This window comes from Phascolarctos cinereus, unplaced genomic scaffold, assembly GCF_003287225.1.
Source record: "Phascolarctos cinereus isolate Bilbo 61053 unplaced genomic scaffold, phaCin_HiC Scaffold_5;HRSCAF=322, whole genome shotgun sequence".
NCBI lineage: Eukaryota > Metazoa > Chordata > Mammalia > Diprotodontia > Phascolarctidae > Phascolarctos > Phascolarctos cinereus.
Window position 1 is genome coordinate 28,016,986 of NW_027555958.1, and position 26,804 is coordinate 28,043,789.

Below are 26,804 nucleotides of genomic sequence, written 5' to 3' on the forward strand. Positions count from 1 at the left end.
GCTGCTTTTGGTCCCTTCCTCCTCTGCCTCCTGCTCTGGGAGGAGCAATCGATCAATGTTACCATTGGTCTGGGGGAGGGGGTGACAATCAGTGGCCCCACTGCCCCATTCTTTATCTCTGTGATTCCCCAAACCATGGCTCCCCTGGGATTGTTGTCCCTATGAGAATAGAAGCACCTTACTGGTAGGGACTGCTTCACCTTTGTCTGTGAATCCTAATGTCTAGAACAGTGCTTGGTACATAGCAGGCACTTAATTCTTTTTCATTCATTCACTCACTGGTCACAGAGAAAAGAGGAAGAAATACTCTTCTACTCAGAAGAGAGGTTAGGGTGGGAGGAACTGTAGCACAGGATGGTATGTTCTCTGTCACAACCTTTAGTGGCTGGGTTTTGCTCAATTTTCTCTTTGCTACAAAGAAGGAAACAATAGGTGGGTGTATGTTGGGAAAGGGTTTTGATCTTTAAAAGGTATAAATAAAAGCTATTAATTGGGAAAAAAAAATAAAATGTAAATTGAAGGGGAAAAAGACATAATGTAAGTGCTCTCTGTGACTCATAGGAGAGCAGGGCATTGTGTCTATACCTGGACACAGCCCCTGTGGGCTCTTTAACTCCTGGCTGGACACATCCTTTCAACCCTCACTTATATGCTGCAGTGGATAGAGTACTTGATTGCAAGATCTGAGTTCAAATCTTTCCTCACATACTCACTAACTGTGAGATCCTGGATTTGTCACTTAAACCTCTCCCAGTCTGTATCCTCATTTGTAAAATGGGGATAATGACAGCAACTGCCTCGCAGGATGGTTGTGAAGATGAAATAAAATTAGATGTAAAATAACTCATACAAAGCCTTCCAGGTTAGCCATTATTCTTACTGATGGAGGACTATTTGACAGTGGGCTCCTTAACCTGCCCCCGAGCCCACCATCCCATCCCCTACTGAATTCTCCTTCTAGTCCCAGGAAGGGCTGAGAGCTAAGTCTAGAGAGCACTGCCTTCTTCCTGTTCTCTGCAGGCCACACATGCTCACAAGGGCTTTACAAACCCATGATTCTCCAGGGCCCTTGGAACTCTCTCCTGGAGAAGCTCCCACTAGGGGAGAGGTAGCTGTTCTCATGGTTGCCATTTTGGGAATCATGTATTTAGGCTCTCTTGTTGGTCATGGCTTGGGAAGGGGGGAGGGCTGGGGATGGAATCATGTGGGCATTGCGCCATTGAGTGAAATCTTAAAACTGATGCGCGTCAGCCCTTTTATGAAGTTGGCTTCATCACCAAACTGGCAATACTGGCCCTTTGAATGATCACAGGACGTAGAATCTTGTGTTGTTGAGTAGCTTTAGTCATGTCCGACTCTTCATGAACCCATTTGGGGTTTTCTTGGCAAAGATACTGGAATGGTTTGCCTTTTCCTTCTCTAGCTCATTTGACAGATGAGGAAACTGAGGCAGACAGGGTGAAGTGACTTGCCCAGGGTCACACAGCTAGGAAGTATCTAAGATCTGATTCTCTATGCACTGTGGTGCCACTAGCTGCCTTAGACATAGAATCTAGGCCCCCCTCCCATTTTACAGAGGAGAAAACTGAGGCTCAGAAAGGGTGGCAATTTGCTCCAGCTCACACATGTAATGGGTAGTAAGGACCGGGTTTAAGATCACAGGATCTTATCTTGAGAGCTGAAAGGGTCCTCGGAGGCCACCTAATCCAACTCTCTTATTTTATAGAAGAGGAAACTGAGGTCTCAGAAAGTTGAGTGACTTGCCCAATATCACAGAAGCTGGATTTGAACCTAAGTTCTTGGACTCCAAGTCCAATAACATTTCCACTGCACTAAGGACAGCCCTTGCTAGGCACAGGGTGGCCGTTCCCTTCCCCCTACCCAACACCCTCCACTTCCCAGGGCAGACCCAGGGTGATGACGTTTCTCACGCTCCTGACTGTAAGAACAATCAGTCTCCTTCCCCAGGGAAGGATGTCTTCCAGCCAACGACAAATCTTTAGGGTCTGGAAGGGAAGGGGAAGCCCTTAATCTGTGAAATCTGAGGAGGGCTAGCGCTGAAGACTTTTAACCTCTCCCCAAGATGTGCCTGGTCAGCCTGAAGTTCCTGTTCTTTTGCCATCACCTGGTACAGTGTCCTGTGGAACAACAAACAGCCTGGGACGTACCAAGGTTTCCTTTCTAGGAAAGTCCTGAGTTTTTGTTCCAGATTATTTAGTGGGGCTGCCAAGGCCCTCCCTGGTCTCCCCCTCTCCCTCTCGCATAGGTAACTGACCTCAGGCCTTGTGCTTCTGTGCCTTGTTTTCCACATATGAGAATCATGGAACAGTAGGGCCAGAGGGAACCCTAGGAAACCCCTAGTCCAGCCCCTCATTTTACATAGGAAGAACTGAGTTCCGGGAAGGGAAGTGACTTGCCCAAAGCCACATCACTAGTTAGCGAATCTTCCCATTCCCAGGCCAAGGCTCTTTCCAGTCCTGTGCTTGCTGCACCTTGCCAGGTCCATTCTTTGACTTCTGTTGCTGCCTCCACCTTGTAATGCTCTACCCACTGCTTCTCTATAATCTGGAAAATTGTCTGTTTCAAGGCCCAACTTCAAATTTACTTGCCCTAGGAAGCTCTCCCTGGCTAATTATGCCCTAGGTCTGTATCCCTTCAACATTTAGCTACTTTGCTCTCAACTACCCAATCTCCCTTTGTTGAGAGACATTATCCTGCACATTTTTATTAGCAGCTTTTTTTTTTAACTGGATCTGTGATGTCATTAGTATGAGGCACCCACAGTATGGAGACTACCTCTACCAACACAGATTGGCACCTGCTCTTCATTTCACTGCCTCAGTTGCTTGGGGGTCATGGGAGGCTATGGCAGGGTCACCTCGCTAGTGACAGGACCTGAGTTCCCAGTCATCCTGACTCTGAAACTGGCTCTACCCATTACACCATCCTGCTTTTCCTGGGGAATAATTCTCAAGCTGCTTTCTTGCAGGAGCTGTGTCATGTTTCTTTTGTTTCCCTCTCCTCAGCCCCTCAGCAGCTCCCAAGGTATCCTTTCCTAGGGCTGCCAACAGGCTCCAAGAAACTCACTCATTAACTTGATGGTTTCAATGGCAATGGTATTAAGGAAGCATTTTTGTTTCAGTGAGAACAACTAAGGATCTTTATTTGTAGGGCGACTTGGGCTGGAGGTAAAAACAACTCTGTCCAGTCATTCTATTTCCGGGATATCCCATGGTACCCTGGGTGCTCAGGTCCCCCAATGTGGGGGAGGTTCAAGACTGGAGATGAGGGGGCCATCGTCTTCCACGATGCAGCCTCTTCTCTGCCCAATGCTAACATGGAAGAGAGAAGCCTGTCTGTGAGAAACCTGAGGGACCACCAATTTGGTGCAGGCGCTCCAGATATTCAGCACATACGTGCACACACACACACACGCATGCACATGCATGCATGCGCACATGCACACAGCCCTCCCCCATGTCATTTTAGAGCCAGTATATGGCTCCTTTTTCTTTCTCTCAGGCTACACTGTAGAAGGAAGAGAGTCTGATGCATCAGTGCCTCGGGCTCCATTGCTATCCTGGTGCTAGCAAAGCTCTGCCCTGATGCGGATCTATCCAGGCAGTTGGTGACCCAGTTTGGGTGGATTCCAGGTCAGGGACTGTGGTCTGGTGTTAAAACTCCTGACTGTTTTCCTCCACAGCCCAGGGAAACAAGGGGAGGAGTTAGGTCCCTGGACTCACACGGAAACAAGTCTGGTGACACACCAATTAGTTGTGACAGTTGGTGTGTGTGTGTGTGCATGTGTGTATGTGCAGAGATCTCTAATGAGGCGCTCAGAAGGGGGTACGTACTGCCATTATTGTCTGCCCCTCACCCTACCTGCCCAGAGCTGCCTGCCAAAGGAGTTGCTGGGGGGGGCGGGGAGGTAAGAGTGACCCCAAAGTTAATATAAACCACAGGAATCATTGAATGTCTGATCTGGAAGGGACCCTGAAGATCGTCTGTCTTCAGGGTCTTAACCATTTTGGTGCCTGCATCCTCTTTTAGAATCATATTTTTAAATTCATAGAACAAAATACATAGGATTGCAAAGGAAGCCAGTGGTACTGAAATATAGTTATCAAAGTACCCCAGGTCAAAAGCCCCAGCCTAGACCAATCCTCTTATCCGGCAGACGAGAAAGCTGAGGCCCTGAGATACACCCGGGGTCACCCTGCTGCCTGGCGTAGGGCCCACACCACCTGAACCACTCAGGCTGGGCCTCCCTCTTTGTTAAAATTGTATTTTATTTTAAATTTATGGAATAAAAAAAGCAATGCCATAACATAGCATAACCAAAAAAAGATGATTGCACATGAAACTACAAATCTACTATACATAACCCGCTATTCCTTTTAAATAAACAACAAAGTTTTTATGTAAATTTCTTTTTCCCCTTTCCTCTCACATGTCACCACATCACTTGGCTTCTGATGAGCAAAGAGTGCCTTCAGTGGGAGTCTCTCTTTCCCCCACCCCAGCTCCTTTCTGCACATGTGACCTGCACCTGCAGTTGCCAGGGAAACCACAGACAACATCCATGCAGAGTGGCAGCTGAGGGATCTCCCATACTTCCATGCCTCTCCTCACTGCTGGTCTGAGGCTCACTGCCCCTGAGGTGGGGGAGTGGGGCCGTGTCCACAATGCTCCATCAGGGCACTGCTACTTTATATTTGAAGAGCATTTGTTAAGAGCCTGCTATGTGCCAGGTGCTGGGCGAAGCTCTGAGAATACAAAAAAAGGCAAAAACACATTCCCTGCTCTGGGGAAGCTCATATCCTCAAGGCAGAGCAGAGACAACACACAAAAACACACACACAAGACACATACAGGGCACATGGGAGGTGAAGGCTTCCTACAGAAGGTGAGACTGGAGTCAACAGGAGCAGATGAAGACACAGAATCGGATTGTAGGCACGCAGAAAGCCAGGGAGAAGCTATGACAGAACTGGAGGAAGACAGCGTCGGCATGAAGAGATGCAGGCTCAGTGTCCCCGGATCATGGAGTGTATGGAAGGGAGTAAAGTGAAAGCAGACTGGAAAGGTGGGAAGGGGACAGGCCAGGAAGGGCCTAAAAAGGCAAATGGAGCAGTGTGTTTGTGTGCCTGGAGGTAACAGGGAGCCATTGTAGTTTACTGAGTAGGAGTGTGGCGTGGTCAGACCTGGGCTTTAGGAAAAGCATGCTGGGTGGGAGTGGGGCAAGACTGGAGACAGGCAGACCTAGCAGGAGGCAACAGTTCAGGTGTGAGAGGACAAAAGCTTGTACCAGGGTGGTGGAAGCATTGGAGGAGAAAAGGGCGCATATTTGAGAAATGTAACAACAAGTGTAGTGGCTAGAACGCAGGGCCTGGAGTCAGGAAGACCTGAGCTCAGATCCTGCCTCAGACTCTGGTGGTGTGACCCTGGGCTAGTCACTGTTTCCTCCTCTGTGAAATGGTAATAATAAGTGTACCTACCTCTTAGAGGCCTTGTGTGGATCAGACAAAATTATATCTGTAAAGCACTTTGCAAACTTTAAATCTCTATATCAATGCCAGCTATGATGACGACGACGATGATGATGCCTGAAGCTTTTCTTGGCCAGCTGCTAGTGCCTTCCCCTTTGAGGCCCAGAGACACTAAGTGACTCGCCCAGGGTCACACAGCTGGTAAGCAGCTGAGATGGGAATGGAACTTGGGTCTTCACGAATCCAGGCCCAGCATCCTCTCCTTTACACAATGCCTGTTCGACCTAAGATACCTGTGGCTGTGATGTCAGAGGCTCAGGTAAGATGCTTAGCCCTCCAAATTCCTCCTTCACTTTTTAAATGGAGCCTGAAATTCCTGTGGGAAGGCTGACAGTATTTCTTTCATTCCAATAATCACAGATAAAGCTGTGACCAGTTACTGAAGGGCAGATGAAAAGATCTCTACTTGTGGATTCACTGTCTGACCCTGGGTTTAGGGGTGAAGTTGGTCCAAAGTTTCTGTGGGATGCAACCCTCCTGGGGTTTATCTGCAAGGCTAGATCACAATTGATTAGATCCTGGCCAAATATCCTAGTACCACCTCCACTGATTGGACTGTCTGATTCCACAGTTTGCTGCCAAAGTGATTTGACTGTGGTACTTCCCTACTCAATAAACTCCATGGCTCCCTATTGCTTCTAGGTTAAAACAGAAACTGTTTAAAGCCCTTCCCAATCTGGCCCCAGTCTATCTTTCCAGCCTCACTGGACATCATGCCCCCTCAGCCAAATTGGTCTTCTTGCACTCCTCCATCTCCCTTTGGAGGGAGGTGCCTCTGCCTGGACTCCACTGCCTCCTCCCCTTCACTTGACAGAGGCTGGAGAACCAGCTACTCCAGGAAGCCTTCCCTGATCCTCCTCTACCCCGGGTTAGCTGCTCACATTCTGCCTCCCAAACTGCCTCGTACTGGACAATTTGGTATCTGTTCTCTCTTTATCTGGTCTATACTTAACTAAGTCCTGCTAGTCTCCCCCCTTAAAAGGTAAGCTACTTAATAATTGGGATTGTTTCATTTCCCAGCACTAGTCCAGGGCCTGGCACAATCAATCAACAAGTACTTATGATTACTTGGTGAGGCAATTGGGGTTAAGTGACTTGCCCAGGATCACACAGTGGAAGCGTCAAGTGCCTGGTCTGAGGCCAGATTTGAACTCGGGTCTTTCTGACTCCAGGGCTGGTGTGCTATTCACTGCGCCACCTAGCTGACCCTATAACAAGTACTTATTAATCATCTTCTGACAAAGAGGAAAAAGGGAAAGAAAAAAGGGGGGCGGGAATCAGGCCAGCCAAATTGACTAAGATAGCAACATTTCTGAGAGCAAATGCAATATTCTATACCCATGGTTCCCCACCTCTGCAGAGAGGTACATTTTTATACCTCTTTTTATACCTCTTCTCTGGATCTGTGGGTTAGAGAGGCTATTTTGGAAGCCGTGTAGAAGAGGGATTGGAGAGGGGGGAGACCATAGGCAATACAGGGTCTGCTATCACTCCTTCTGGGTAGTCAGTGGACAGAGGGCAGAGACTGGAGTCCAGTTTGACTGCCTGGGAGAAAGGAGTTTGGGGAGAAGGCCTATGGGAAAAGGCATCAGCTCATTCACCCTAGTCCGGGAGATGGCAGGCAGAGCTAGCTGTGCATGGTGGGAGAGCTTGCTCAGACACCAGGAGCCTAAGCGATGTGGTCACGCTCTATTTCCTCTGTGAAACCAGCCATGAAAAAACCCAAGGGCCCCTAAAAATAAAATTAACTCTTTGCTTCCCACATCATCCTGAGGATGTGAGGTCACATGGGGAGAGGGGAAAGGAGGGAAGAAAGTGGCTCATTGGCCCCTCACTGCTGACTTTCAGTCTGGCAATCTGAGGATGAAATCTGTGTTGGCTGTCTGGTCAACACCTTGCTGTCCGTGGTGCTGAGGACACAGGGGCTGCCTCAGAATCCCTTTCTCAGGATCAGGCCCCTGACCCTGTGAGCCCTGGGTCCAGAGAGGGCAACTTTTTTCAGCAGCCCTTTACTACTCCTCTTCTAATCTAACATGGTCACATAGTCTCTTGCCTGGTCCTACCCCTGGACTCATTTTGGGGAGTAATAACTTGCAATTCTATATTGCTTTAAGGTCCCCAAAACACCTTTCTCGCAATAATACCAGGAAATATGTAGAGTCAAGTCTTATCTTTATATTTCAGATGAGGAAACTGAAGTTCAGAAGTTTGCCCACGGTCACAGAGAACAGAGGCCAGAGAAGTGCTTTTAGAAAACAAAAAGCATTTATTAAGCACCTACCATGTGCCAAGCACTGGGCAAAGTGCCAGGGATACTACGCAGGTCAAAAACAGTCCCTGGTCACAAGGAGTTTATAATCTAATGGGGGAGACAACACATATAGAAATTAATACGTATAGTACACGGACAGAGTAGTTAGGAGTTAAGCCCAGAGCTCTCCTAAAGCCAAGTGCGATACTCTTTTCCATATATACTGCTGCCTCCGTGAGAAGTGCTGTATTTTTCAGCATGAATTTCCATTTATTCTTTATGACTCAGTTTTGACTTACCTATCTGTCCCCCAGGGGGACAGCCTCTGCTTTTACAGGTACCTAAAGTGCCTAGCATAGGGCTGGGCACCTTATGGAGGCTTATCAGTGCCGTGTAGAATAACGGGAAGAGCACTGATCTTGGGAGTCACAGGATCTAGGCTGGAGTCACTTACTAGCTGTGTGACCTGCTTCAAGTCACTTGACCATTTCAAGCCTCAGTTTCCTCAACTATAAAATGACCATAGTAATACTTGCAGCCATGTCATACAGTAGATAGAATTCTGGGTCTGCAGTCAGAAAGACCTGAGTTCAAATCCAGCTTCAGACCCTTACTAGATGTGTGACCCTGGGCAATTCATTTAACCTCTGTCTCAGTTTCCTCAACTGTAAAATGGTGATAATCATAGCACCTACCCCCAAGAGCTGTGAGGATCAAATGAGATAATATTTGTAAAACACTTAACACGGTGTCTAGCACATAAGCTCCTCCCTAACAGGGTTGTCTGGATGGAAGGGTTTAACAAACCTTTATACAATACGGAAATGGAAATGGTCATTCTTACTCTTGTTGGCCAATCCTGTTGCTCAGAATAGCAGGAGACCACGAAGAGTCAAGCATTGGATGTTGCCTGAACAGAGATACTGATTCTGGTAGCCCAACAGAGAGCTACACTTAAGGCGGATTTCGTGAGGACTTTAAGAAGGAAGAAAAGGACTTTCAGTAACCAGAAGCAGAAAGATATTCTTTTCTCATATATATTCTGTACACATGTGCCTCACTGTCATTGTACTTTAAGAGCTTACTCTCCCCAGGGGCCTTCTGGGAACATTTTGTACCTATTGTTCATACCATACTTTCTTAGTAAATAACCTTTTCTAAAAGCCATTTAAGTATGGCTGGCAAATTGTTAATGTGAAGTACTCGGATGGGGGCTCAAAAGCCACAGTACTGAAACCCAAACCCATAGGATTATTCCTAAAACCCTGAGTAGTTGTAGTCAACTGTCTCTCTGGGGACAACAAGTGTCAAGTAGGAGTACAGATTGGGTTCTTATATCTTTCTGGCTCTGGAATATCCCAGGCTCCCCAGAAACATCCTCCCCAATACCTCATTCATTAGGCAGTTGCTAGCAGTGGTCAGACCCATTGGGATCATTCAGCTGTTTCTGTTAAATGCCTATTCATGTCTAACTGTCCCCCATCCCAGGCAATTGGGGTTTAAGTGACTTGCCTAAGGTCACACAGCTAGTGAGTGTCAAGTGTCTAAGGCCAGATTTGAACTCAGGTCCTCCTGACTCCAGGGCTGGTGCTCTATCTATTGTATCACTTTGCTGCCCCCAAGTCTAGATTTTTGGAAAAGTAGCCATGCCTTCTGTTGTGAGCCTCTCTTCCACCTGGAAGTATAATGTGCCCCAGGGACTCTTTGACATGAAGTTCTTCCAATTTTTCACTGGCTTTTTAGACTTGAACCAATTCAGAAAGGTGAGCCCTGTAGGGACGGGCAGCCTGTGCTCCAGGGATATACGGGTGGCAGTTCACAGGACTCTTTGTCTGAAAATAGCACAAGATATTTGCAGAAACATTGCTGGTCCCAAGGGGTCTGGGTAACTTCTGAACAACAGCCTGAGAGAAGGAGGTGTATAGGAAATAAATGGACAAAGGCTGATGAACTCTTCCCAGGGCATCACCTGAGGGAAGGAGCCTACAAATTTTGGACCCCTTGGGCGAGGTCGATCTTTATGTAGGATAACTCTTCTGTCCATCCATAGTCTGCCCTCCTGAAGAGGGATGCTGCAGCTAGCTCAGCTCATTCCAGGGTCAAGCAGGAACATGGAAATGCTCTCTGGAAAGCTAGTATGGGCTGCTCCACCTTTCAGCATGTGCCCACGGGCCAGGGCTCTGGCTCTGGGTGTGGCTACTCGCCGTGGCAGGAAGATGAGTCACAAGAATTGGTATTAGTGTTCCAGCTCTGCCACCAACTACCTGGGTAACTTTGGGTAAGTCGCTGTTCCCCTCTGGGCCCATGTCAAATGAGGGGATAGGACGAGCTGGTCTCTAAGGTTCCTTCCAGTTCTAACCTTTCATGATTTCCTTACTCTGTAGCCTCTGTCTCCTTTGTAGGTGGGTCTGAATCCCCACTCTCCTAAGCTAAGGGAGTCAGGCTTGTTCCAAGAGTGGTATAGTACACAGAGCCCCAGGGGCTTGGTATCAGGAAGACTCATCTTTGGGCATTCAAAGCTGGCCTCAGACACTTACTAGCTGTGTGACCCTGGGCAAGTCACTGTTTGCTTCAGTTTCCTCATCTGTAAAATGAGGTGGAGGAGGAAATGGCAAACCACTCTGGTATCTCTGCCAAGAAAACCCTAAATGGGGTCACAAAGAGTCAGACATGACTGAAAAATGACTGAACAACAATCTATCTGTCGTCTATCTATCTATCTATCTATCTATCTATCTATCTATCTATCTATCTATCTATCTATCTAAGCAGATTCTGTCCCTGAGAGTCAGTTGACTAGAACTACTTAGGATTTTAGGAATAATCTTATGGGTTTAGATTTCAGTACTGTGGATCTTGACCCCCATCAGTGTATTTCACATTAACAACTTTCCAGTTATACTTAAATAGCTTTTAGAAAAGGTTATTTACTAAAAAATTTACTCTTTCAATAACATATAAATATATGATATAATCTATATCAACTTATTATATATACAATATGTGTAATATAAAATTACATAGAAATATGTCTATAATATATAACTACATACAGAGAGGGGTAGGGAGAGAGAGGTAGAGAGAATAATATCTTAAGTTCTGCCCATTTGTAGAGGAAGGAGCCCTGACATAGAACTGAGAAGACTTGGGGTATAGCCTTCATGTGGCCACTTCCTAGCCAGAAGACCCTGGCTATATCATGTGACTTCTCCAAACTTTAGGCTCTATAAAGTCAAGATCATAATCCCTATACTGCCTTGTCATAGGCATGTTGCAAAAGTCTAAGGAGATAATGTGTACTAATGGGTATTTCTGGGAAACTGTAAAAAGCTCTTCAAGTATCTGGAATTCTGATTCCTATGATTCCTGACCTCCTAAAGGGTAATAGAGGTGTATGTAAAGAGAGGCCTTCTCAGAGTCAGAAAGAGCTGGGTACAAACTCCACCTCTAGCACATACTCTACTGACTGGGTGATACTGGGCAGTTCACTTAACCTACCTCTCAGGGTCTAAGATTACTGGTTGTAGAGTGGAGTGGGGGGTGGGGGGACTGTGCACTGGTAGTGGGAGTTTCTTCACTGGGAGTTCCCTACACTGATGAAATCACAGACGTAGTACTCTTCTCCACCCCCAAAAAAGGATGGAGTAAAGATAAGTTGGATGCTGTGGGCAAAAGAGCACTGAGATCTTTGGGGGAAAGATGGCATTGGGTTTCCAAGGCACCATTGTTGTTATTGGTTGTGGTTAGACCTGCCTGCTCATAACAGTACAGGCTTTTGGGTCCCCTCCCCCTGCCAACACAGGTGGTTCCTTGTTTTGGTTGGTAGGAAACATTGCAGGAAGTGACCTCCCCTCCCCCATCCTTCCTCTTCCCCCAGTTTGTCCAACTCCCCCCCCGCCCCGCCCCCCAGCACACATGGCTCCTGGCTGTGGTCAATTCTAGAAATGATGGAGACATTGCAGGAAGCACTGACCCACTCCCCCCACCATATCCTACCTTACTGCAGAGTAAAGGGCAATGTGGTTGGCATGACCGCTCACCCACCACTGTCAAACGTCACCACCTGTAGAGAAAGCCAGGCCAGAGTCAGACAGGCAGGGCTGCTGAAAAGGGAGGGGGAGAGACACCTGTTCTGCTACACTTTATTAAGAAAGAGGGAACAGAGTGGCCCTATGCCAAGGCATGCAGGTGGCCAGGGCCAAGGCTCTGAGGAGGAAGTGACACCAGATAGGGCGCTGAGACCAGTGAGGGCCAGTGTTGGGGTCCCAAGAATGGGAATTGCTCACAGCCAGGGTGGAGTGGAGGCTAAACGCTCCTCACAGATACTGGACTGCCCAAAGGCCTTCACTGTAGGGAGTGGTTGTGGGGGTGGGGGATGGGGAGGATTCAAGTTCAGGGCTTGGGAAAGGGTCATTTTTACCTCCTTGGTAGAGAAAAAAAAAACATATTCTTTCTTTGAGGACAGCCATTAAGTTCACTGCAACAACAGGCAAGTCTATGGCTCAGAAGGGCCAGGAATAGTTCAGCAAACCATCTATCACTAGTTTTTAAGGAATCCAAATGCCTTCGATACATTTTGTATTAAGACCAGGCAGTGCACGAGTTCTCTCTCTTGATGATTCAGAAGGTGCCTCCAGAGGCACTGGGCCATCATCTCAGGAAATAATGAGGATTATCCAGACACCTAGGGCTGCTACTAGAACATGCCTGCTCACAGACTGGTGGAAATCACTGTATTGCCAATATATCACTGTTATTGTCATCGTTACTGTAAGTGTCTTTCTAATATGTCTCTCCCCAACAGCAGATTACTGTTCAATTCAACCAGAATTTGTCAAGTACCTGCCAAGGGCAAGTCACCGTGCTAGGTTCTGGGAATACAAAGACAAAAATGAAACTGACCCTGTCCTCAAGGAGCTTAGACTCTGTTGGAAGAGAATAACATACATTAAGTAGATACAAAGTAAATGCTAAGAAAGCTCTGAAGCAGGGGCCAGCGCCAACAAATATGGCCAGGAAAGGAAGGAAGGAAGGAAGGAAATAACCATTTATTAGGTACCTAGTGCATGCTGCAGGTATAGGAGATGGCATTGGACCATAAGCACTAAGAGCCTAATATATGCAAGCAATTATGGAGGAGATGAAATGAATAAGACAGTGTTTTTACCCTCAAAAAGCTTGGAATCTAATAAGAGAGTTGAGACAGCTATCCATAGAAATGCCTAAATACAAGCTGGAAAATGATATTTGTTCCAGGTGACTGATTGCCAAAGCCTATAGGCACTCAAAGGAGAGAAATTCCTCCTAGGTAGGTTGACTAGAGAGAGCTTCCCAGTGCCTCGGAGCTTGGGGGGCCCAGGAGCTCATCTGGCCCATTCTGGGATACTCTAGGCTTGGAGGACAATCCCTGCCACAACTCCACAAGTGGGCATCCAGATAATGGCCTGAGAATTTGGTTCAATTGAAATCAGATGTTAAAATGTACAAAATGAAAAACAAGTTAGGAAAAAATCTCGCAAATAACAAATAAATGACAATTTGTTAAAACAAATGTGTAGAATCCAATGATCAGAAACATCCTGTTTCCATGCCCTCTTCTGGTCTCTGGGTTTTTTTTCTGTAGATTTTTTCCTGGTCTTTATCATAATTCTTTATTACACAATTGTAGGCATGACATATACATACATACACATCTGTATATTTTCCCCAATTCTGCTTTGTTCACTGTGTGCCTCACCATGTGCATAGGCCCATATTTCCTGGTGTTTTCTTTACAGTTGTACTTTTTTTCTCCTTTGGACCACATCTGTGCCTTCACTGGTATAGAAAACTCCCAGCGAGGAAACTCTCTTCACCAATGCAGATTACCACTTGCCTGTAATTTAGAGTCCCTGGAGAGTTGCTTGGGGTACCGAGGTTAAATGGATTTAACCAGGGCCACACAGCCAGTATGTATCAGAGGCAAGTTTTGAACCCAGGTTCTCCTGACTTTGAGGCTGGCTCTTTAGCTGCTATGCCAGCAGCTCAAACTTTTTGGTCTCAGGATCTCTTCACATTCTTAAAAAATATTGATGATTCCCCAAAGAGCTTTTTTTGTGTTGGTTTTATCTACTAATATTTACCATATTAGAAATGAAAAAGTCTTAGTATTATTATGAAAATAGTTTTGATGTTGAAGACCCCCAAAAGGGTCTTGGGAAACGCCAGGATCACCAGATCACACTTTGACACATTCTTGATTGTACTATTTTGCCTCCTGTTTCTTAATGTTTCCACACGTCTATTTTTCATCTCTTTAAGGTTTTTGTAATAATACCTGGCATTTATACAGCATTTTATAGAATTATCTCATATGCAGCTTTCAATAGTCCTGTGAGGCAAATGTTAATTATTATTATCTCAATTTTGCAGATGAAGAAACAGAGACTGAGAGAGAGATTAAGTGATTTGCTCAATGTGTCACCGCTAGTAAATAGCTGAGGCCAGATTTGAACTGAGGTCTTTCTGATTCCAAGTCTAGCTTTTTAGCCAGAATAACCTCTTTGTGCATGTGCTCACCCATGGGCACTCAAACACACACACACACACACACACACACACACACACACATATGCACTTACGCATGAAGACACATTCTCTTGAGGATATTCTTATACTAAGTCAATATGGATATAGCAGTTAAAGTCTGCAGAGCTCTTTCTATACATTAGCTTAGTGAAGAATGCTATATCCTTCAATAAAAATTCTCTCTTTGAGGCTATCCCTTTTGTATTTCCAGTGCTCTGCACACAGTAGGTACTTAACTATTTAATTAGATGGGAGCTTCACAACTATCCTATGAGGTAGGAATGACAGGTGTCTTTAGCCTGATTTACACAGGAGGATACTGAAGCCCAGAGATGTGAATAAATCTTCTCAGGGTTAGTAATGTCAGAGGTGGGATTTGAACCCTGAGCTTCCTGATTCCAAGTCCAGCACTTTACTTACTATACTCCACTGCCTTTCCTTGATGAGAATGGAAAATATAGACTTTCTCAAATGATATTCTACAAGAGACCATATTCTTAGAGTCACATCACTGGCTACAGGGGGCAAAGAATACGAGGTCCTACGGGGTTGTCTGTTGACTATTAAAAAAGTCTTTGATTTAGTAGAACAAAATGTACTTCAAGGATTTCCTCCAAGGAGGCCTCCGTCATGCACATAGCAGAATCCTGCAAGATACTTAGATGATGCCACAAAAGAGATGGCCATTCAACAGTCGGAATGATTAATACCTAAGGGAGATACACGCTAATCCAGAGCACTGGCTGATCTCACCGAGGGACAACGTGTGGCACACTAGAAACAACCCTGGATTTGTATCTTGGCTTTGCTGCCCACCATCCAAATGACCTTGGGCAAGTCACTGAGCCTCTGCAGAACAGTTTCCTCTTCTGTAAAATGACAGATTAAAACTACATGACTTCCAACTTTAAATTTATGATCGTGTGTCCAGCTCAGAGTCCAGTGGAAGAGGGATTCTTTTTTTTTTGGTGAGGTAATTGGGGTTAAGTGACTTGCCCAGAGTCACACAGCTAGTGAGTGTTATGTGTCTGAGGTGGGATTTGAACTCAGGACCTCCTGACTCCAGGGCTGGTGCTCTATCCACTGTGCCACCTAGCTGCCCTGAAGAGGGATTCTCTGTAGGTGATAACATTCTCTAATGTGGATTATCATTTTATGCTTTGGGGTGGTGTATCATCTTGGGCCAGCCAGACCAAGTCCTAAAACACTTATAGCCATTCAAAAGTGTTCATCATAACAATCCATGTAAGAAACCCGGGGGATGAAAACAGCCTGTTGTCCAAACTATGGAAGTGCATTAAAAACTTCCTAGTTTCTCTAGAAATACTAAAAAATAATATTTTTTCTGAAATTTTTGGGAAAGGTTCTTTGAAAGATGAGTGATAGGTCAAGGACAAAAAGGCTTTTCATAGGGAAACTGAATTAAGCCTGATACTCAACCTTTTTCTACAAATTTTACAGTTCATATCTTTACAGTGTTTATGTCATTGACTCCCCACCCACTGGGAGCAGATTGACTCCAAGACCCACCCTTTTCCAGAAGTGAGGGAAATGGTCAAGGAGAGAATGGGAAGGCTAGCTGGTTGCTCATCTATTCTTAAATATTAACCCAGACTATATATCAACATATTTTTTCCTTGTTCAAGATTCTCATGAATGTTACCTGAGATCATCTGGGAGAAGAGAGTTCTGTTGGAGGGGATAGGGACCATGCCAGCTTGGATCTCTCTCTGTCTCCCTCTGTTCCTGTCTCTCTGCCTGTCTCTCCCTCATCTACCCAGTAGAAGTTAAGTTCCCTTGAGGGCCTACTCTTTTTGGGTTTGGTCTTCGTGCCTAGCACAGAGAAAGCCCTTTATCAATGCCTATTGGGTTAGTTATATTTAAACATATTTCTCTCCGACTGTTTAAAAATTTTTAATGTTTTGCAATTGAATAAAATCTCTTTTCTCTACCTCCCACCTCCCTCACCCATTGAAAGAACAGAAAAGAAAAGAAAAGCTCTTGTGACAAATGTTCCTAGACAAGTAAAACTTGTTAGATTGGTTACTGGATTGGATTTCTCAAGGTCATGCAAGTAGTAAAAAGTAGGGCCAGGATTCTAATCCAAGTTCCTTTCCACCAGATCCAGTGTTTTGTCCCCTGCAGCAAACACTCTGCCTTCTCAGTCTGGGGGGCTGAGAGAATCATTTTCTGGTTTGGCTCAGTGAGATACCTCTGCCCTAAGAGGGACCTTTGCCAGAGCCCAGCATAGGATTGTTTTCCAGAGTCCCACCCCATCGCAAGGCAACCTCATGGCCCTACCTCTCCCCTGCCTCCTGGAGACATGTTTGAAAGTACTTTTAGTTTAGTTGGATGTTCAGGAGAAATCCCCATTCATATTGAAGGTCTCACTACTCTTGGCTACCTCTTCAGCACAGCCTCATACATCTGCTGTATTAGAACAATATGAATTCAACTCTCGGCTCTGCCATTAACCCAATGTGTGACCTTGGATAAATCACTTTAGCCATTTGGGTAATAAATGAGTGTTTTGAAAAAGAAGAAAGTGCTAATAGATAGATACATGTGCAATGAGGGGCTGGCCAATAAGTCTAGTACCTATGAGCATTCACAGAGCACCACTGATGTAATTTCCCACATGGAAGAGACTGAGGAGCCCCTTTCGGGGTGAGTTGATGGTGAGTAGAGAAATCTATTGGAAAGACTTTTGAGCACATGTAGACACTCCATAAACAGCTCTGGTCTTCTAGCACATGGGGAATGGCATCTGCTTTGATGGTCTGCAGCTGCAGACCTATAACTGGGGCCCATCAAAAGTCCTTAGTTGGCCCTGGACTCTCTCTCACTTGAACCTCTTTTTTCTCAGTTTAATTTGTCTTTTCATCTGACTTCTTCCTGCTAGACCACGCTGTATGGGGAGAGGTGATGATGTGAGAGGAGAGGCCTCTGGCCCTCTTGCCATCTGAAGCCAACATCTGGCCCCAAGAATATGGGCCTCACCACTGGCTCTTTCACTTCAAGTAAAGGAAGTTGGCAGGGTACAAGGAAGGTCAGAAGAGCGAGCCCATCTGGGAGTCTGGGACAGCATCCATGCTGGTGTTCTAGCCAGGCCAGTGTTAATGCCCAGGGAAAGCTGGGAAGAGGGCTCATCTAGCTTTCATGCTGCATCTGGATATGAACACTGGATGAAGTCTGAGCTTCCTCTCCCCAGAGACTAGGGTGGAATAGCAGAGAGTGTGCCCCTGCAGTGCTGGGGGAAACTTTTATACATATTTTTGTTATACCTTCAAAGTAAATATTTTGTTTTAAAAATTATATTAATTAGTTAAATGAAACTGGGGTATTAATAACTAGGAAATAAAATCAGGGGGGAATACACCCTGATCGGGGGCTCAAGCTGATGGTATTAAAGAAAGACACCCAACCCTTCAGAGATAACCCTAGAACCCTGAGTGGGCGATGAGGCCAGAGAGCATATTTACCATATGTGTAAGCTACAATTATTATACTTATCCTGACTCAATATGATCACCCTGGGTGCAGGCCAGAACAGCAGTAAGGAAAGCTATGAGTGAACCCCATCAGCTCCTTGAGGGCAGAGACCGTCTTTTTATTAATTATATCTCCAGTGCTTAGCACACAGTAGGTGCTTATAGAATGTATATTAGATTGGATAACAAACTCATTCACACACTTGAAATGTGGGCTAGAGAGGAGCTTCAGGCACATCCCGGGAAGTCAGAAAAATGGTTTGGTTCAGATGGTTAGGTGGAATAGCAGGTGGAGCGCTGCACTTAGAGTTGGGAGAGCCAGAGTTCAAATCCTGCTGGCTGTGTGACCATGAGCAAGTCACTTAACCTCTCTGTGACTCAATTTCTTCATCTATAGAATGAAAGGATTGGACTGGATGGTCTCTCACATCTCTTCTAATGATATATGTATCATCTTACAAGAGTGAGGATTCCTGCTCGATGCTTGCAGTCTATTGGCCAAACAAGACAAGATAATGTTGGCTGAGACACATGCTAGTCAAGATTCCATCAGTGGCTAGCTGAGTGACATTAGGGAAGCCGCAGGAGATTTCACTGGCATGAGGCACCCTAACAAGCAAGAGAGCACTACCACGGGAGCTCCAGGAGTCATCACACTTTCTAGGTTCTCTAGGGATCACACAACATTATCAGAAACTCCCACCTTGGGAATGAACCCCTGGGATTTTGTATCAGTGTCTGGGAAGAGCACCACAGTCTGTGGTCCCTGGAAACACCTGTCCTTTAACTGAAGGAAAAGCATTTTCTAATCTGAACTGGATGTGGCTGGTTTCCCCAGGTACGCCCTCTCTGCTTGGGAACCCAATGTGTGGTCAATGAGCGGATTTTGGGCAGCTGACTTCCAAGGCCCTAGATGTTCTTTTAGATGTCTGAATTGCTTAAACTGGAGGCTGATTTAAATGTGTCTCTCACATTGGAGAAGAGGTTAAATTCCGGGGCTGATGGAAAACAGGCCGTATTGTGTCATGGGTAAGAAAGCCACAGGGAATTGGGGTTGACAGATTCTTTGGTGGTTCCTTTTAGGTACCCTGGGATTACAGCCCATCTCACCACTGACAAAGGCCTTAGGACCATGATTCAAAGGCTGGCTAAGGATACCTTTCCCTTCTCTATCTGCCTCACATGTGTTGAGTGCTTTATTGTTACAAAGCACATCAGCACACTTAAAAAATCCCATTTAATCCTCGCAGCTATGCTATGAAATGGACAGGTAAGTGCAGGATACATTTTAGTCTCTGTTGAGGGCCAATCTTAAGAGTCTGATAAGGGTTTAAGATCCAAGGCAGAGTTTGACCTCTGCCCAGGCTTTTACCCAAAAGGGCTCACTGATTAAGTGGTACGGCTCCCCAATTCCTTCCTCATTAAGAGGTCTCTGAGACATTCCTTCTCGCTCTTTGAACCTTAGATTTACATATTCACTCCTCTATGCAGGTGGCGCCAAGGTGCCTGGGAAAACCTTGGAATCTACAGCCCAATCTATGAACCCTGATAAGGAGGAAATTCATGATTGTCACATCCTCAGCAGATGTTCTGGGGAGTAACTCATGGGGAGGACTCTTTGAAGTTAGGCTAGATCTTCCCTATATATTCTGTGCCCTCAGATGAATAAACTGAGTCAGTAATTCTACTCCGCCTGGCCTATGTCATAAGTTATTTCACGCCTCTCTGTTCGGTGTGCAATCTTGTTGCGGGCGACAGGTCTCATCATCACTGAATGGCTGGCTCAGGGTCGTATAGCTAGTATACATCAGAGGCAGGATGTGAACCGTGATTTTGCTGGCTGTGAGGTCAGCTGTCTATCCACTATACTACACAGATAGCCTTTCCACACATGCAATAGGTGTCTCCTTCCATGAGTTTCCTCTCTGTACAGAGCAAAGAATGCCTTGCCTACTTGTCACATAGCTGGTATATATCAGAGATGGGACTTGAACCCAGGTCTTCCTGGTTCTGACTGGCTCTCTAGCTGCTATACCACCCTACACAGTGATTCATAAAGGCTGCCTACCAGCCAGTCTCAGTCACTTAACCAAGTGAAGTGACTTGACCAGAATTCAGGTTTCAGGACTGGTCGTCTTATACCAGTGTCTCTTTTTGCACAGCTCGGCCCAGGGGGTCACCAGTCTAAAGACAAATGAGGCTGAGCAATGGTAGGATCTTTCCAGAGCAGACCAAGCAAATCTCCCCCAAAACAATCATTGTCCCTAATGTGAGTGCTGGGTTTACAGATTCCCATGTGGGGCATACAACAAAAGAGCAGATTTCTTAATCCCTTCCTGTGCAAAGCCCTGGGGTGGGAGATACAAAGCGCAGATGAGACACAACCCCTGCCCTTCTGGAGCTTACAGTCTCATCATCTTTGACACACTGACACACAGATAATGAGGATAGTCAATTTTATATTACAAATGCACTAGAGCACTACAAAACCAGGTGCTCTGTGAGATCTGAGGGCAAAAGTCACTCCTGCCTTGGGGAGAGGCACTGGGAGAAGGGACCTGAGCTGGACTTTATTGGGTAGGCTCACTTCCCAAATGCAAATCTTTTTCCTCTGGATCTTGGAGGCAGCTGGGGTCTATTGGTAGAAGACTGCTAGACTTGGAGTCCATAGACTTGGGTTTAAATCCTGGCTCCAACATTTAATAACTGTGTCAGGCAGTGGGTAAGTCAGGTCACTTCTGTATTCTCCTCTGTACCACAGGAATGCTTGTACTTCCTAAACTACCGGCTTGTAGGTAAGTACTTTGGAAACCTCAAAAGTACCAAAGAAATGGGAGTTGTTCAGCTGAACACAGGCTACATAGCACTCATTAGTATCTTGCCTTAACAAAATGACCTTGTTAGTTTTGAGAAAAACCCCAAAGATATTTGGATACCGGAGACAACGGGATAGGGGCACACAGGAGGGGAGCAGCATGGCATAATGGAGAAAGTCAGAAAGATCTGAGTTCAAATCTCATCTCTGACATTTAGCTGAGTCACCCTGAGCAAGTCATCTCACCTCTCTTGAGTCTTGATTTTCTAATCTGCAAAATGGGTATAACACTGCCTTTGATACTTGGCTCATCAGATTGCTGTGAGGCTCAAATGAGATCGTGTATGTAATTGCTTGGCAGGTCTTGGGGACTATTGTATACATGTGTTAGTTATCACAACCTTATTAACCTGTTATTATTACCCTGGGTCATGTAGCCACTGAAGAAGAAGGTAACGAGTCTGGGCACCTTCTGGTATAATCATGTCCACTAAGAGCTGTGGACATGGAAGAGGATAATGGTAACTTAAATTTCTACGTGAAAGCATGAAGCATCTTTCAATGAAAAGTCAACAAAGTGACCATCACTGCTAGTGGTTTAACATGTACAAAGCACCTTGCTTTCCCAACAACCCTGGGAGGCAGGAGCATCAATAGGATTATCTCCATTTTACAGATAAAGGAACTGATACTCCAAGAAGGCTTTGGAGCACATGAGTGGCAGGGCCAGGATTCAAACCCAGGTCTGCTGGCTCCAAGTTCAGGGATCCAGGATTCAGTACAAACCCTGTGTGGGTGAACAGGAGGATAAACTGAGTCCCTGGGCTTTGTCAGCTAGGGTTACATACCAGATCAATGAGGTTGGCCTTGATGTGCCTTAGGAGAAGGGTAGCCATGAGCTCTGTGTTCCATTGTATATTTGGGTCATCCGGGAGATGTCTGAAAGAGAGTACAGTCAGAATGAGTGGGGCTCCTGGGAAGTCCTTACTGAGGTCCTTTGGAAGTCTCCTCCTCAAAGCTATTCTCACGTGTCATCATGGTGAAGAGGTGACTAGATCACCAAAGATTACACCACTCTAGGATAAGCTCTGACAGATCCTACCAAGCTGGACAGCCTTTCACTGGCAGTCTGTGGGTCTTATCTAAGAGGACCAGCCTATCCCAGTCCAGTGAAGCTCTGCACCAGAAAGTTGGTCAATAGGAAGAGAGCCAGAGATTGGCCCTATGTTATTATTAGTACAGGGGACTCTCACATGAGGAAGTTCCTCTATCAATGCTGGTCACCACCTTCCCTACAACCTCTCGTCCTACAGGGCTGTTTAGAACACTTAGACGCTGAATGGCTGGCTCAGGGTCATATAGCTAGTATACATCAGAGGCAGGATGTGAACCGTGATTTTGCTGGCTGTGAGGCCAGCTGTCTATTCACTACACTACACAGGATAGCCTTTCCACATCTACAATAGGTGTCTCCTTCTATGAGTTTCCTCTCTGTACAGAGCAAAGAATGCCTTGCCTGTTTGTTACACAGCTGGTATATATCAGAGATGGGACTTGAACCCAGGTCTTCCTGGTTCTGACTGGCTCTCTAGCCACTATACCACCCTACACAGTGATTCATAAAGGCTGCCTACCAGCATGAAGGGTTTCCTAGCTGTGACAATGAAGAAGGTGCTTCCACTGATGAGACCACAGATTACTAACACATTGAAGAACAGCTCTCAGTCCAGCCCTGGGAGAGATGTCATGGGGCTATGGGACAAACAGAAGATGAAGTCACAGGGCCATAGGCTTAGAGACTGAGGGAAGTACAGAGGTCATCAAGCAGAATCAACGAGTGCAGACCGGAACTGAGGGGTTCTAATCTTAGGGTCTCTAATTCCTAATTCAGCCCTCTTCCTACTGCCCCCACACTCTGCCCCTTCCTAATGAGGAACTTCCAGTCTAGTTGGAGAGGTATGAAACTCCCCAAGATCAGTATTTGATGGCACCAGAACCAAATACTAGACTTTTGTTTTCTAGGCTCTTAAGTGTTCTGGGGCTTCGGTGCAGGCTACACTTGATGAGATGTCCTCATAGAGGAAGGGGCTTAATGTTGGCCCTTGAAAGATGAGGGAATTCAGAGGTAGAGAAGAGTGGGGAGGTGATTTCAGGTAAGAGAAACCACATGAGCAAAGCCATTGGGGTTGTAATGAGCATAGCATTTTGGTGACACCATGGACCAATGGAAGGCTCTCCTATTTCCAGCTGTGTTTTCCTTGCAGTCAGGAGCCATCATCATCATCATCATCGTCTTTGAAAGAGAGATGCAGTAAGTAGAGGCTCCAGCCTCCAGAAGACAGGATTCCATTCTGGTTTGGCAACTGATTGGCTATAGGGGATGATGATGGGGAGAAAAGAGTTAAGAATCACTGAGGTTATGAATTACAGTAAGACTAGTGCCTTCCAAAGTTTGAGGTTAGGGGGAGAGATGATCAGTCATGTATAGGACATTGATTCTTCAATGCTGAAGGTTCATCTAAGTGGAGATGTCCAGCAGGCAACCAGCCATACAGAACTGGAGTGCAATACAGAGATTAGGGCTGGCCATTGATACTTGAGAATCATCTGTATAGAGATGATGATTGAATCTATGAAAGTTGATAAGATACCCAAGGAAGAGAAAAGAGAAAGAGAAAAGGTCATAGTCCTGAACCTGAAGGACTCTTCTACTCAGGGACTGGGAGGGTGGATGATGAACTTTTATTATTTATTATTTATTTATTTATTTGTTTTTTAAATTTTATTAATTTATTTTGATTTATCAACAATCACTTCCACATGCTTTCAAGTTTAAAATTTTTCTCCCCCTTCCTCCCCACCACCTTCCCCAAGATGGCACACAATCTGATATAGGCTATACATTTACATTCCTATTAAACATATTTTCACATTAGTGAAGTTATAAGTAAAAATTAAAACCAATAGGAGGAACCATCAGAAAGAGGAAACAAAACTCAACAGAAGAGGGAAAAAAATGACAGAGATTCAACTTCCATAGTTCTTCTTTGGATGTAGATAGCATTTTCCATCCCGAGGCCTCTGGAGATGTCTTAGATCCTTGTAATGCTGAGAAGGGTTAAGTTTATCAACATTAGTCATCGCACAACGTGGATGTTATTGTGTACAAAGTCTCTTGGTTCTGCTCACTTCACTCAGCATCAGACCATGCAAGTCTTTCCAGGTTTTTCTGAAGTCAACCTGTTCATCATTTCTTATAGCACAGTAGTATTCCATTACATTCATATACCACTGGATGATGAACTTTTAAAGACTTAAAATGAGTGCTCAAACAAGTAGGAAGAGAGTTGGGGACAACAGTGTCAAGGAAGCCCAGGGATGAGAGAATATGTGGGAGAAGGGGCTGGTTAGCAGGGTCAAAAGTGTCAGAGGTCAAGGAATATATGGATTAAGAAAAGGCTACTGTATCTAGAAGTCAGGACCTCATTGGTTATCTGGAAGAGAGCAATTTCCAACTAGTAATAGGGTTGGAAGCTTAAGTATAAGGATCTAAGAAGAAGGTAGGTGGTAAAGAATTGAGAGCAGTAGTGATTGGGGAACTCTTTCTGGGAGCTTGGTGGTAAAAGGGGAGAGAGATATAACTGAAGGGATGGCAGTTCAAGGGAGAGGGTTTTTTTTTTAAGGATGGGAGATACTTGGGCTTGTTTGTAGGCAGCAGAGAAGGTGCCAATAGAAATGGAAAGACTGAAACTAAGAGAAAGGGAAGGAATGATTGAAGACAAGGGAACAAGAGAACAAATAGAGGGTTCACCTACACAAGGGCCACTTCTCCAGGTGGATGGGGAAGGCAAAGCTGTGGGAGAGTCCTGAAGCATTCAGAAAGGAAGATAATGGTGCTCACAATGGATGGCTTTGATATCATTGGTAATGTAGGGGGTGAATGTCATCTACTGGGAGAGAGGGAATATAGAAGGGATGATGTAGGGGAAGGAGGAGAAAGGAAATTTGGAAGAGAGGAGTACTTTATCCTTTCTTTTCATAATATCCTAGGACTTGGTGCTGGAGGAAGGCTTTAGAGATGACCAAATCCCACACCCTCATGGCAAAGAGGAGGACCTTGAAGCCAGGAGATGGAGGCAGCTGGCCAGATGTCACACAGGTAATAAGATCAGAGCCAAGTTTCAAACCCAGGTGTTCTGACTTGAAATAACACCATACTGCCTTCCCTCTCACTGTCAATCTTTCCCTTAAAAAGTATGCCATAATTGAATTAAATTGTTTTTGACTTCCTTGTGGCCTCTGATGTATTCTTCTATGTTAGTGGCCCCCAGCCACAGAAAGGCAGAGAATCACCTGGTGGAGACAAAGGGGTGTTTCCCTAGGGAAGTTTTCAGTCGAGTTTATCCATCACTCTGCCTTCCCTTCCACACACTGGAGGGCTGTTCTCTTGCACTTGTTATGGCTTGGCCTGAATGCTTGAGGCTTGAGGCTTGAGCCTTTTGAGGGGCTGCTCTGTTTAGCCATTTCCAACATCAGCAGCACTTTCTCTGCTGAAGGTCTGGTTGGTGTTTTTCGCAGAGACAGTCCCTCTGGCAAACAGCAGGAATGGAGTTTAGAAAGAAAATTTACCAAAAGGGAACAGAAAGTGTTGCTCCTGGGACAGGGACACCAAAGAAGAAGGCTTTTGCCACAGGGTCACTCACTGGCCTGGGAGCCAGGATATTTGATTGATAGGGTTGGCTAACTTGCTAGCTGAAAGCCCCTGAGCATGTCACTGCCCCAGCCCCTCTGGGCCCCATTTTTCTAAGATGAGAGGGTTAGACTAGATGATTTCACTCGGAAGCATTTGTTCTCTCTGGCTTTTTACCTCTGACTTGTGAGATGTGAGAAACTCAACTGACCAAGTGCTTATTACATGGCAGGCAGGCAGTGAGGGGCCGAGGATCCTGTGAGAAAGACAAAAAATGGTCTTTTCCCATAAGAAGCTGATCTTCCACTGGGATGGGACTCTGAGGAAGGAAGCAACAGATCCACAGATGAGTAAATACAAAAATATGTGCACCCAGGTAGATGGAGATCCCAAAGTGGCTCCTCCTGGTCAATTCTTGACCACATCCTTCCTCAAGTTCACACTGCGAGTTCCCCCAACATGCTGCTTGTCTTGCTTTCTGTCTCCTGACCTCGTGAGGCTACCAGTAGAACACTCAGACTGTCCACCTAGGAAACTGCATCCTCTCCACATGACCAGCTGTTTTTGTTTTTACAAAATTTCTCTGATGATGTCCCTCTCAGCAGTCCTCATTCAAAGTTCCTCATTGGGTCTCCCTTTCAGCCTGCTCACACCCACCATGCATTCTTCCTTTGCCTTTGGTGTGATGGTAATTTTTAATTCTTCAGAGACTCTAATGTTCCATGACTCAGTCACAGGACACTGATGGGCTATTGGCTTTGAAAAGATGGACCTTTGTTCCTGGAAAAGTTTGAAGTCATTCAAAAGGCTTTGATATTGTTGTTTGTCCTTCATTTTCAATGACATCATGGGGTGATGACTTGACTCGCAAGTGAATTGGATCTAAGTGAGGCAGAGTTGCACAGTCACCAGCCTCTCTCTTTCAGAGTCATCAAAGTCCAGTGTCAGGACAAAAGTCACGATGATTGGCAATGGTCCAGGATGCAGTGGATGACCTTGGCATCTTCAATTCCACAGTGTACCCTCCTAATGAAAGCCTAAACAGCTTCTCTCCACACCATGCTCTACTTCCTTATTGGGATAGCCATTTCAAAGAGCTCTTTCCTCTTCCTGGGATCAACTCATTATCCATCTGTTACCATCAGTCCCAAGTTGTAGGGGACAAATTCTCGATAGGTCATTCATCTAACTTCATGTCATGGCCTGAGCAACACCCATTTTTCATCCACTTGATTTTTTCCTGTGTGGATGGTTAAGCCAGAATCTTGCGAATGCTTACGAATCTCTTCCAGGAGGTTCTTCAGTGTTTCACGGCTTGATGAGTGATGTCACTTACAGAGAATAGCTTCTGGAAAGAGCTCACCATCCACCATGGGGGATTACTTCTTCAGCTTGGACTTTGCAGCGGACTTGCTTCATGACAGTGGCAAAACTCATTGGT

The 26,804-nt window shown here is 45.5% G+C and overlaps 1 protein-coding gene and 1 long non-coding RNA gene across 2 annotated transcripts in view; one reads left to right on the forward strand and one right to left on the reverse strand.

Moving 5' to 3' along the window:
- PIGL (phosphatidylinositol glycan anchor biosynthesis class L) overlaps positions 1 to 26,804 on the reverse strand; it is a 148,400-nt gene that overhangs the window by 15,580 nt on the left and 106,016 nt on the right. Inside the window, 3 exon segments of the mRNA XM_021007098.2 lie at positions 11,797 to 11,839; positions 11,842 to 11,863; positions 21,522 to 21,612. Coding sequence (XP_020862757.1) covers positions 11,797 to 11,839; positions 11,842 to 11,863; positions 21,522 to 21,612 — 156 coding nt within the window.
- LOC110222199 (uncharacterized) lies at positions 9,629 to 24,962 on the forward strand. Its single transcript, XR_002328308.2, has 2 exons — positions 9,629 to 10,078; positions 24,724 to 24,962. It is a non-coding gene; the product is annotated as an uncharacterized LOC110222199 (long non-coding RNA).